Source organism: Monopterus albus, unplaced genomic scaffold, assembly GCF_001952655.1.
Source record: "Monopterus albus unplaced genomic scaffold, M_albus_1.0 scaffold189.1, whole genome shotgun sequence".
Classification (NCBI taxonomy): domain Eukaryota; kingdom Metazoa; phylum Chordata; class Actinopteri; order Synbranchiformes; family Synbranchidae; genus Monopterus; species Monopterus albus.
Window position 1 is genome coordinate 683,547 of NW_018128069.1, and position 12,982 is coordinate 696,528.

Below are 12,982 nucleotides of genomic sequence, written 5' to 3' on the forward strand. Positions count from 1 at the left end.
GCAGGAATGTCCCCAGCAAATGTCATGATTATTTGGCCAGTTTGTGTACAGACCTCTTTGTTGTGACTTGCCCTGCAGGCGGTGCTGGAGGAAAGTTGATGACAAACATGATTCATCTCCTGCAGGGAGCATGGATGTTACTGGTACAGTCATGGCCAAAAATACTGGCACCCCTGCATTTCTGTCAGATTACACTTCTCCCAGAAAACTGCTGCAATCACAAATTCTTCGGTATTCTCATGTTTATTTCTTTTGATTGCATTGGAATGACACAAAAAAAGCAGAGGAACAAAGCCAAAAATGGACTGAACAGAGTTATTGAAACCCTCAGCTTAATATTTGGTAGCACACCCTCTGGACAAACTAAATAAAATCAGTCACTTCCTGTAACCGTCAGTGGGTTTGTTCCACCTCTTTACTGGAATCTTGGACAACTCTTCTTTTGCCAGCTGCTCCAGGTCTCTCAGATTTGAAGGGTTCCTTCTCCCAGCTGCTGTTCTGAGGTCTCTCCACAGGTGCTGTATGGGATCTAGACCTGGATTCATTGCAGCCACTTCAGACTTCTCCAGCACATTGTCTGAAACCACCTCTGGTGCTGTGTGAAGTCTGCTTTGGGTGATTGTCCTGCTGTATGACCTATGACCTCTGACAGAGACGAGACCCAGCTTTCTGACACTGGGCCCTACATTGTGTCCCAGAATTCATTTGCAGTCTTCAGGTTTCATAATGCCATACACACAGTCAAGACATCCAGTGGCTGAAGCAGCAAAGCAACCCCAAAACGTCAGTGAACCTCCAATGCGTTTGACTGTAGGGATGTGTTCTTTTCTTTGAAGGCCTCATTTCATTTTCTGAAAAAGCAGTTGAATGATGTGCTCGACCAAAAAGCTCTATTTTAGTCTCATCTGTCCACAGGACATTCTCCCAGAAGGATTGTGGCTTCCTCAGGTCAGTTTTAACAAACTTCAGTCTGGCTGTTTTATGTCTCTGTGCCAGTAGTGGGGTCCCCCTGGGCCTCCTACCATAGCGTCCCTTGTCATTCAGATGGCGACGGATAGTGCAAGCTGACACTGTCGCACCCTGTGCCTGCAGATCAGCTTGGATTTGTTTGGAAGCTGATCGAGGTTCTTTATCCACAACTGGAACAAGCCTTTGTTGCAACCTGTCATCTATTTTTCTCCTTCGTCCACATCCAGGGAGATTGCCTACAGCACCATGGGCTATAAACCTCTTGACAACATTGGCACAGTGGACACAGGAACAGCCAGATCTCTGGAGATGGACTTGGAGCCTTGAGACGATCCAGGCTTTTCCACTAATGTGGTTCTCAAATCCTCAGACAGCTCTTTGCTCTTCTTTCTTTTGTCCATGCTCAGTGTGGTCCACACAACACAAAGGCTGAGTCGACCATGTTGACAACTTTTCAGCTTGATCTTGCCCTTGAGGCACCAGGTGACACCTGTCCATCGGTTTGCAGCTGATACAATGATCCAAAGTCAGGCTTGGTGTGGTGGGCTGCAGGTTCAGCTGATAGCAGCTTCCTGCCTTTGGTCGGTACAGTCACCTCAGGAACAATAAAACACAAGTACATTTTCCAATTGCACTTGCACCTACGAAAAAAACCCCCTCTTCTTTCTCTCTGAGGTTAAATTTAGAGCGCTGCCGTACATCCCCTTTCGTTTCATCTCATCTGCTCTCACCCACATACTTCCTCTGCTAACGTTCAAGTCACTTAGCTCAGGCTTTTAACCAGGCACACTTACAAAACTGAGCAGGCAGCAGCTCAGTCTTGACTGAGGACACTTCTGCAGAGGTGCCATTAGAGGGGCAGAACCATCACCCTCATGTTCCCAGATAGGATATTAACACTGATTACAATGTTTTTATGAGGGATGGGCAATGATTTTTGAATATTCAAAAAGTTATAACATTAAAAAAAAAGTAATATTTTATGTGACTATGGCTTTGTCTTTAAAAACAGCAACAAAAAAAGAGCCACTGTTTTCCTTTGCTTTTACCGGCACCTGGAAATAATACGATAACAAGGTCAGAATGTCATTTTACTACAGAGTCAAATACAAACCACAGAAACATGCAGAGACTGCAGCCATCAAAGGAAGGTGTCGGGGCACGACTAGATAAACTGTGTGATGATAGTGCATGTGAGCTGCGCAGTCGTTTGACAAGTGCTGAAAAGGCGTCTCTGACCACGGACACATGGGCAGCGCTTACAACTGCGACAATCAGATGCTGTTACAGAAGCACCTGGAAAATCCAGAGTGCTGTTCTTCAGACTAAAACAATGCAGGAGCGGTAAACTGCTGAAAACCTGGTGAATGTGTTTTCCACTGCCGGAGAGCACTGGGGACTTACAGGTAAAGTCATGTGCACATGACAACACCAGCAATATGGAGCTGGCCAACACGGAGCGGACTCTCAGCAACTATTCAAATAATTGTTGAATAGTTGCCAGTGAATATCAAATAGCACTTTTAGCTTGAAACGCCCATCCCTACCTGTGATTACTGATATCAATAACAGTTAAAACTTTTTTTTTTTTTTAAATGACACAAAGCTGAACTATTTCCAAGACTATTTCCTAAATTTTGGGAATATTTAAATTTCTAAGAAATTTAGCAGAGACACAAATGAGGATTCGTGCAAACTGCTGTAGCTTTTCACAAACAATTTTGTAATGATCATTTCAATAGTAATTTACTATCATTAGTAAGACTGAAAAAACTAACGTCCACTGGCATGCACAAATGTTTTCAGTTCTGGCAGTCAGACAGGGCAACATAACCTAACGAACACCAGAGTACAGGGCAGACTATCACTAGGCAACCCCACAAATCCTGTGAGAACAAATAACTTGGAGAAGAATGGATGGATAAGACAGCAGCTGGAGAAACGAGGATGACAAACTTGAGCTAGATGAGACAAAATCCTCTGAACTGAAACATAAATACAGTTTGTTCTCTTTTGTGGCACAGTTTGAAAGTTCACCGTTAGCTTTTGCTTTTGTTTCCCCCACTTACACTTGTGACGCCAACTGAATCTGATATAAACATGTTTCAAATGTGTTAAAAAGAAGCCGAGCAAGCAATTAGATCAGAGGGCTGCTGACCCTTATATCCCCAACCTACGGCCTCCAACTTTCTGGCTAATTATTTTTAGCAGAAACAAGGAGTGAACACAACACTGACATGTCATCACCTATTCAGGTGATATGCTGAATTTGTGATCAAACAGTTTCTTAGTTTCACACCCAGCAGACACAGGTCAACATGCTCCTCCATGTGTAGTGTGTCTGTGTCACCCTGCTGAGCCTCAGCCCAGTGCTCACTCTCCATTAGCTCTGGGTTTGGTCTCCACCACCTCCTGAGGGAAACCTCTGGAGCTGCTAAATGCTCCACTGTGTTCCCCAGCTGGTCTCTGACTGGCTCTGCCTCCTGGTTGCTGCTGAACAGCTCGTGGACAGCAGCTGTCTAGAGCGTCTGTTCTGAGAACAGTTTCTTCCTGCTGCGGCCCAGAGCCTCTCCAGAACAGCGGTGACACTAAACCAGAACAGTGATGTTGTGGTCCAACACTAAATGAGAATGAGCTGACACTCACTGTAAAGCGGCAAATGCAGCTGCCCATTCTCTGCAGGTTCACTAACAGTAATGAGACATCCTTCACACTGTTCTTACCTTTGACGCATATACAGTTAAAATATCAATTATAACCACTCTGAACACCAGTAATTGTATAATTTAACCTCTAGACTGTTGACACCAACCGAACCAGACTCAGTCTACCATGTTCTGATCAGTTAAGTTGACCACATCACAATTAAATACAGCCCAACAACCTTAATGTGTGGCACCACTTTAACTAATCAATCAATGTGCGCGCGCGCACGCGCGCGCACACACACACACACACACACACACACACACACACACCTGCAGACTGTTTGTACCTGATGTATGGTGGTGGAAATTGCCGTTTCCTCCGGGTGCATTGGCAGCATTGATGCCCAGCTGGGTGAGGGTGGAAGCCAGGTTCCCCGTGCTGCTCCCTCCGCTCAGAGAGGAGGATCCAGCGTAGCCAGGCTCGTCCTGATCCAGTGGGGTGGGCAGCGGCGAGGGGAAGTGAAGGCTGGAGAGGTCAGGGAGTGAGCCACCGGTGTTGAGGGCCGAGGGGACACTGTGAGCCAGCGTGGACGGCTGCTCCGGAGACGTAAAGACACTGGGAGGGATGGATGAAACATAGGTTTGGCTCTTCTCTGACGTTAACATATACTGGGAAACAGTGATACAATATGAAGTAGTATTTTCAGCAATAAAATTCAGTGATTCATACACAGCTCAGTTCAAAAATCCCTATTCCCACTTTGTTGTCTCAATTAAACATCTTCATTTTTAATGATGAACACCGAACCTTCTGTGGGTGGAAGTAATCTCAGTACTCTGATTTTATTTGGCAAAGGTTGAAAAGAACAGCTGATATTTGATGCCATTTGCTTTTCTGGTGACTTTTGAGTTAAAGATAAGGGACAAAAACAACAGAAGCAGCAGAGTGAGTGATTACTGCCTGAGGGAGTCTGTAAAAGAATCCCTAATCCCTGACATCCAATTTCAGGGCCACACCAAAGAAATGTACAAAGGTGGTTGTAACATAACGCTGTGTATCATGTGCTCTATGATTACAGTGTGTGTGCAGTGCTAGTGTGACTTACTTGATGCCAGGGACTTCACAGGACTTGGGTCGGGATGACAACAGAGGCAACTGGAGTGAGAAAACAGAGCAAAAGCAGTTCTGCCTTCATTTGTTCAAACACATAATCAGTGAGACGCTGCTCGCTCCGAAAAGCTCTGAAAATACACAACAACCTGCAGGATTTTAGATGTTTAGAGATACATTTGGTAATTACTCTCCAGAGCCCCACACAAATGTCACATTTTTGGAGAATGAGTATTAAGTTGTGGCTTCATACATATACAATTTGATGTATAAAAAAAAAGAAAAGAGAGAGAAATGGAGGCTTTACAGGTAGAGAAAGACTTGTGAAAAATTATATTCACTGTCAATCCAACAGCAAGATATTAATGACCACCAGTTAAAAAAAACATAGTAAGTAAATAATACAACAGTAAAATACATTTAAACAAAATCTGATTTTTATGACCTTACCTTCTTGGTGTCCCAGGGTTTGAGCAGTTTCCCCTCATCCAGCACGTTCTCTTCGATGGGAGGAACCGGGTACGGAAACACTGAGGGACAAAAGAACGGAGGTTTAATCCTCAAATACACAAGTATTTGAGTATGTTAGTAAGCATGAGAAAGCTGAGGTCAATTACTGTGAGCCTCATTAGTTTGATTAACGTATTCATGGACTCAAAACGGGTTCAGAAATAGTTTCCAAACCTGCAGTTGTTCGTCCACATTTGTGAAATGAGAAACTCAAAGTTAGGGTAAAAGTGTAAAAAAAAAAAAAATGTAGTAAGAGGAGAGTGTTTAAGCAAAATATGTGCATAAAACCCATATGAAACTCTGCACTATGTGCATGGCAGCATTGTTACACACAGACACGTGTAAGAAAAGCAGGGAGCAGGGTCAAGCGTGTAACTTCAGTTTAACAGTTTTATGTTTTGATTGGCACTAAATGAAAGAAATCTACACACAAAGTTCTCTCGCAGAGTTTTTCCTCCATATTTTGCAATATCACTAAACGTACAATGTTACTGACTCTTGTTTAAGCCCATGCATATTCTACTTGTTATTTAAAAGTAGTTACCATAAAAACACGCATATGCTATAAATAAAATGCCCAGGAGATTTTGTTTGTGCTTGACAAATCCGATCTTTAATCCAATCTTTTATTTAGACCCTGACAATGACGGGAAACTGCCCTAAAACCAGGCAGCAGTGTCTGTGTGAAAATGTTTGTATATAACTCACTTCTTCTGGCCTCTCCATCGCCTTGACCTGCAGAAAGACACAACAGATTTTACTGAGTTTACAGTCAGAACATCCCGACTCTCCTGGCAGCCAGAGGAAAACCTGTTTAGACTGCGATCTTTGTCCTGTGTGAGCCGTATAGTCAGGCCAGAAAAGTCAGGTTACCAGTGAACATGACCCTGCTTTACACCTAGGCTGTAAAACAACCCCCGAGTTCCCTGCGTGTCTTTAAGACATCGCACTGTTTTCACCTCCATCACTGTGGTTTTAAGAGGATTAAAACCACAGGATTATTCTGGCTGTGGCATCCCACAGGGATCACTACCTCGACCACTTTACTTTCATGCGTGCTGTCACACTCGGTCCTGTCTTCAAAAAAAAAAAAAAAAAAAAAAAACTCAGTGGTTGCCTCTCTGAACTTCACAGTCAAGGATACGGGATAGTTTTAGTCAAGTGATTTACTTTACACCAACATTTCCCATCTTAACAGTATTTATACTCGGCTATGTCCTTTACATTTTTAATGGTGGTTATTTGACTCTTGATTTAAAAAATTATCCTCATAGCGCGGCACTTTCCAAATACTGTCCTTAATATTTCTGTAAGGTGTCCAGCAAAACAAAACAAAAAAAAAACTAAGTGCTGTTTAGCACTAATTATGGAGAAAACTGAAAGGTCATTCAAAAGGTTGCTCCATTTACTCCCAAGTAAACATATTCTCATCACTAATATTACTATTTTAAGCTTTAAAAGACTTGAATTATAAATTTACGTTGACAGCTTTGCATGTTTACCTGTCCTGCTGTGACTAAAAAGCCATTAATTTGAAGTATCAACTGAAGATGGTTTCTATTTCCCCTGCAACTTTCAAAGTTCTTTCAAGGAATCTTCTCAAAAATTATTGAGAAATTATGAACTGTAAAATAAAGTGTTAGTAGAATTGTATGGGGGTAGAGCCTGGCTATTAGAGTCTATTTGATAAGTCATCTGTACTGTCCTCATATCTCAACATGTAAACATTTCCACATGTACTGTAGATTTCAAAGCAGGTTGTGCAGTTTATTTGACTTTTTTGCAGTGTATTTGTGTTTTTGTTTCAAGGTGTTCTCTTACCGGTGCGTCTGGAACTCTGGGGGACAAGGGTGGATCCTCCTGTGGTGAAGGGGTCTCCTGTGGGAGGGTTCATTACACTGGTGTGGAGGGCAGAGTCAGAGTTGGTCCTAAGGGGCGAGACAGACACACACACACACACACACACACACACACACACACACACACAGCATTAAGGGATGTAGCAGAGAAAACTACAGAAAACGGCCAAGAACAGTGAAGGCCAGGTGAGCCTTGATTCTCCAGCACAGTAAAATATCAGGATAAAACACAGCATTAAAAGTGAACATACCAACCACAGCTACGTGTTACAGTTAAAAGTCAACTCACATTTTATGTTTCTTTTCACACACACAAAACCAGGACTCAGAAACTAATGAATGCTAACACACACTGAAAGCAACATTCAGACAGCTACTCTAGAAACTTCACAAAGGTGTGAGCATTAACCAAGAACCCAGTGACTAGATGCACAGCTGTTTCTGGTTGGATTCTGCTGCAGAAATGACCCTGTGAGCTGATAACTGACATGCCTGATTAATTTAGCTGGGTCTTGGACTTTGCAGAAACATTTCACCACCTCGGGCCTTGCAGATAAAAAGCTAACAGAGAGATCTTGTGAATGATCGAAAGAGACAAGGAAGGTTAAAACACACGAGGGGGGAAGAACGAGCAAAGATCCTGAAAGTTAAAGGAGGATTTGTGATAGTTTGAAGGGCAAAGAGGCTTCAATCTCTTGATCAAGTCAAAGAAAGAAGTAAAATGCTCCAAAGTAAAGTTTCATACTGGACACGTTCAGACTTCCACCCACATATTTTTATTCTGTATAAGACTGGAGGAGGATGGCCAGCAGGAGGAAGAAGAGAAGGAAGTAAAGTGAAGAAAGGAGAGGATGAGGGGGATTCACCTGTTGAGTGCAGTGGTGGGGAGACGAAACAACTGGCTTTTATCCCCGTGGAAGTTTCCGGACCAATTCCTTTTCGTGATTGACAAGAACAAATGTTATTTTCCTCCACCGAGCAAGAACATCGAGAAGAAGACAAAAAAAGGGAGATGAAGAAGAGGAGCCTGGTCTCGGAAAGCAAATGCAAGCAAAGGAGGAGGAAGACAGGCAGCAAGCGAAGGACAGAAGGAGGCTGGCGTGTCAGCTGGCGAGACAGGTGCAGAGTCTCTGTGTGATAAATGTCATAAACATCTACTTATCAATGTGTCGGTCAGAGCTTAGTTTATGCTTCTGTGCAGCATCACAACTTAGGCATCAGGCTCCAAAAAATAAACCAAATCTGTCTTGTTTTGAACGACCAACCGTCCAAAATCTGGAGACATTCAGTTAACGATAGACGAAAATTGAGAAAAGTAGCAAATCCTGACACTGGAGAGATGTCACAGCAGTTGCTTGAAACTTGTAGCAGGGCCAGAAGAAAGTTGCTCCACAAGTCAAACGCAGAACTAATTAAACTTTGCTCAACTTGCTGTAAGCAGTGAGGGTTACTATCACTCAAACGCTGGTCTTGGACAATGCTGGGAAGTTGTAACACATTGTAAGGCTGACTAACATCATCTCCTTGGTCTTTCATAACATTTGTTTATAATTGTGAAAAATGTGGAGTAACTCCAGATTTATATCATTTAGTTGACACCACAGGCGAGCTCCATCCTGCTGAGCCAAGGAACTGGACTCGGTATTTGTTTTGACCAAAACCTCCAACTTGGCAGAATGAGTGGCTATCAAACCTCTACTGCTCTTGACTTTTTGTCTACAAACTCTTCTTCACTTGAAATTAGCCAGATTGATCCTAAATCAACGTGAAACAAAACCGTTACAAAAGACTTTCCCCACATTAAGCAACAAAGTGCAGGTGGGATTTCTCTCAAACTTTTCACCGACTGACTCTTCTACCTGATGAAATCTTGATGTTTAGAAATCAGTGGTTTGCGACCCAGTAAAGTGACAGCTGGAGGAGATGAACTTGAACACGATGGTTGCCAAACTTTAGGAAACAGTTGAATATCATTTGTCAGGTTATTGTGTTCGTGTTTGTGTGTATGTGTACAGCGGACCTTCTGTGACTGGACAGAGGCCAGTCTCTCTGTGAAGGGTAGCTGTTGTCTTGTTAGGGGAAAACCAGCAAGAATGCAGTCAAGTGAAAATTAAACGGCTGGAACATTGCAGAGAGCAGAAGAAAGCCAAAAAAAAAAGGCAGATTCCCGGAAGAAGAAGAAAGGGCAAAAAGAGGAAAAAACCTGAGGGTTCTTCAAAACCAACTCAGGTTTGGAGAGACGCCAGCTAAAATCAACTCAGTTTCCTGTTAAGTATTTAGAGGTTAGTGCAACTGCTGAAGAGGCAAACGAACCAAAGCAGCAGCCTCAGCAAAACCTTGGTGAAGCCTCAGTTTCACCTCATGTGGTTGTGATAGAGGACTGTGCAGCAGGGCTGACATGTAGACAAACACCCACACACACTCCTACGGGCAATTTAGAGTCACCAATCAACCTAAGCTGCATGTCTCTGGACTGTGGGAGGAAGCTGGAGCACCCGGAGAGAACCCACGCAGGCACAGAGAGAACATGCAAACTCCACACAGAAAGGCCCCGGGTCGGCCAGGGCTCGAACCCAAATCATTCTTGCTGTGAGGTGACAGCACTAACCACTGCTACACCATGCCACCCAAAAACATACTAACAAAACTCTAACAAGCCAACTAACAGCAACTACATTTAAACTGCCTCAGGGCTGCACTTCAGATTTACAACCAAGTCACACCTAGTAGCATTTTTGCAGACTTTACTACTAATGTGCTGTAAATTCATATACGACAGCAGGTGGACAGTGAAAGAACACTTTGGAGGAAGCTGGAGATGCAAATGAAATCTTGTTAGTTTGTGTCATCATTTTTTCACACTTAAGTCTTTGTCTCTTCAAGCTGTGACGAGCTCACAAACCCATGAGGCTGTTTTTACTTGGTCATTGTCTGAGGTGTCACTGAGGCTTCAGAAAAGCTTGGGAGCAGTGGGAACACAGAAGATGCTTTGGAAATAAACAGGTGTCCCTGCAGACGGCCAGGTCTCCACAGAGACAGACATGTGAACAGACAGTACCTTCTCCAGCTAGGGTCGGGCGGTGGGGACAGGTAGGCAGAGTTATACGGCGAGCTGTCCACCTGAGGCAACGGCTGGTGAAGGAAACAACACAGACATTTACACAGACACTGTCCTATTCAGTTTCTACTTCATTTCATGAACTAAAACTTCTCATTTTTGTTTACCCACTCAGAAGCTTCACAGTTAAACCAAAAGCTGAAACTGATCAACATTTTTTCCCTTCAAAACAGTTTTCAGCACCGACTGCAGAACTTCACACTCGCATCGTTTCCAGTTCCACACTTTCTCACACTTTCTCTGGAAGCTCGACTGAACAGCCCGGGTGGTGAATGCACACATTCGGGGTGATTTGAGGCTTTGCACAACTTTTATGCTCTTTTATAATTTGTTGACTCTGTAGGCTTCATTCAAACATATGAAAACAGTTAAGACATGTTTAAATCAGAGTGAAAAAGCCTCTGAAACAAGTTTTTCACTGCAGAAACCTCATATCCTTTAACCTGGGATTTCCCATAGGCTGAATTTCTTAAGAACCATGTAAGGTCTTGGTGTAAGGCTTTTCTTTTGTAATTCCACTGTATTTTAAGAACCGGGGTATTTTCGATAGACGCCATTTAAAAGGAATCAGCTGAACCGATCTTGACACGTTTGCGGTCTGTCTGGTAGGTGAGTAAAGTCAGTGGTTGTGGATGTATAGTGCAGATTCAAGGAATATGCATCATGTCAGCACAAAATTCTAATTTATGAACCTTTTACACAGTAGTCTGGTTCATGACGGAGCCCATCTAACAATGTTAGCAGACATACTGTGGGGGCCCCTGGCGCTCTGACTCCACGGGGCAGCGGCTCCTTTAGCTGCTGCTGGGACGATGTGACCAAAACTGCTTCTGGCACATCAAACCACACCACTGTTTTTGACCTGCTCCACTGTAGCAACACAACCTGTTTCTTCTCTCTAACCTCGATTCACTTTTTGAATTCTTACAACTCAGTTTGACTGTGTTTTGTTCTCGGATAAATCCTTTTGAATTCTTACAACTTCTTGACTGTGTTTTGTTCTCGGATAAATCTTCTTGTCCAGCTTTTGGTTTGTAACCTCTGATTCCAGCTCCCTTTGAATGTCTGTTTAATTCTGGCCACGTTAGTTGGTCCAACAATTGTTCCTCTTTTTAAAGGTCTGGTTGACCTGCTGTATCTTTGGCGGCTACTGTTGTATTTGCTGTTGTCCTTGTTGTAATGTGACATCACATTTGCCTGACAGATCATCGACATCTCTGTCACCACCCTGACAGGACCTGGAACAAGGATATAGTATCACCACAAATTTAGCTCCATGAATTTGCCCCCCTGAGTAGCTGGACAACAGTGGAAACAAAAAGAAGAACCCATGACACTGGATATATGTTGCTCTTAAAATAAAAACTAGCGCACACTCAAAGTTCATCTGTAACTGGAGGATAATCACTGCAAAAACTCTGGACCACTTTTCACTGCAGTGTTTCCGACACATTGACTAATTTGAGGCGGGCCAAAACAGTATCAACACTGAGCGGCCCATATTGATTTAAAATAGGTTAAATCTTATTTCAGCGTAGTGTTGTGCATAGCGCTCGGCCCCTCTGTGAGTTTCTCTCTCTCACACACAAACACGCGACAACTATGACAACAGACCGTCTGTGAACAGCTCCACCTCTCCGTGTTTGGTTTTTAACATGACGCCATCAATCACAGAGATCCTACTCTTATCAAGCTAGTAAGGCTAGCTAGGCTAACATTATAGTATAGCTGGTGGCCAGCGCGCTGCCTATAGCATGGAAGTATACGGACTGCTATGCAAGTGGATGAAGTTAATGCCAGCCCATAAACTCTGACGCTGAATGTTTGCCCCCTCAGTCCAGGGGAACATCGAAAAACACACGTGGGAAAGCTGATCAGTCCGATTAGTGTGATTAGCGATCCATTTTATTTGTTTAAAATATTTACTAGTGCTGCTGAAGCAGACAGAGAGGATCAGGAAGAAACTGAGGAGGGGGGCAGCAGCAGACATGGCTGCTAGTGCAGGAGGGACAGGTCAGAGGTAGCCTCCTACTGCATTAGTGAGCTGCTGCCACAAGTAGAGTTCAATTCATCCAACACTGCGCCATTTACAGTTTTGTGTTGCTTTCAGTAGTCAGTACTTAAATCATTCTTTCCCTTAGAATTGCAGCTATAACTCTCTGCAGTTATGTTTCTGGCCAACTACACTAAAGTCAAGCCTAAAAACCTAAGGACAAACTGTTTAAACCTAGATTTTCTGCAGAGCCACACACCTTTTTGACACAGTTTTCTGTGACTAATTTGTACCAATTCTACAGTTTCAGACAACTGAAATACAACTTAGACCAAAAAAGTCCTGTTAGCAGCGATGATACTCGGAGACAACTTAAATTCATGCAAATAGTGCCACCTCTGTGCCTTGCTCAAGGGCATTAAAACCTCTCCACTCACTGATAACATCATTATTAAGGCAGCTGCTTCAGTACAATCCATTAAATACAAGGAAAGTCCGACTCGAGGATCAGCCCGCAGAGGATCTCTGTAACAAAAGCAAGTTGTGTTGCTGCTGTGACACAAAATACATAACAACTGTCCTGCTGACAAGATGCCTCAAAGCAGACTTCACATGAGATAAAAGAACATTTCACCTCTGAGGTTTCACAACAGTACAATGTTGGAGGGTGAAAACAGACCTGAGAGGGGAATTCACAGACTTGCTGTCCAGCTGTTAAAGACCCGGCTGTTTTATGGATGCTTGAGGTAAAAACCGATTTCCTACTGACTTTTA

General features: G+C 43.3%; 1 protein-coding gene across 4 annotated transcripts in view; it reads right to left on the bottom strand.

Moving 5' to 3' along the window:
- Positions 1-12,982, bottom strand: part of LOC109970057 (CREB-regulated transcription coactivator 2) — a 29,267-nt gene that overhangs the window by 8,730 nt on the left and 7,555 nt on the right. Inside the window, exons 4-10 of one of the 4 annotated variants that reach the window (XM_020617368.1) lie at positions 10,156-10,223; positions 7,964-8,032; positions 7,060-7,166; positions 5,947-5,973; positions 5,179-5,258; positions 4,724-4,773; positions 3,965-4,233 (exon numbers count right to left, since the gene is read on the bottom strand). In XM_020617368.1, coding sequence (XP_020473024.1) covers positions 3,965-4,233; positions 4,724-4,773; positions 5,179-5,258; positions 5,947-5,973; positions 7,060-7,166; positions 7,964-8,032; positions 10,156-10,223 — 670 coding nt within the window. The remainder of the gene's footprint in view (positions 1-3,964; positions 4,234-4,723; positions 4,774-5,178; positions 5,259-5,946; positions 5,974-7,059; positions 7,167-7,963; positions 8,033-10,155; positions 10,224-12,982) is intronic. The other 3 variants (XM_020617369.1, XM_020617370.1, XM_020617371.1) reach the window with 3 other exon arrangements.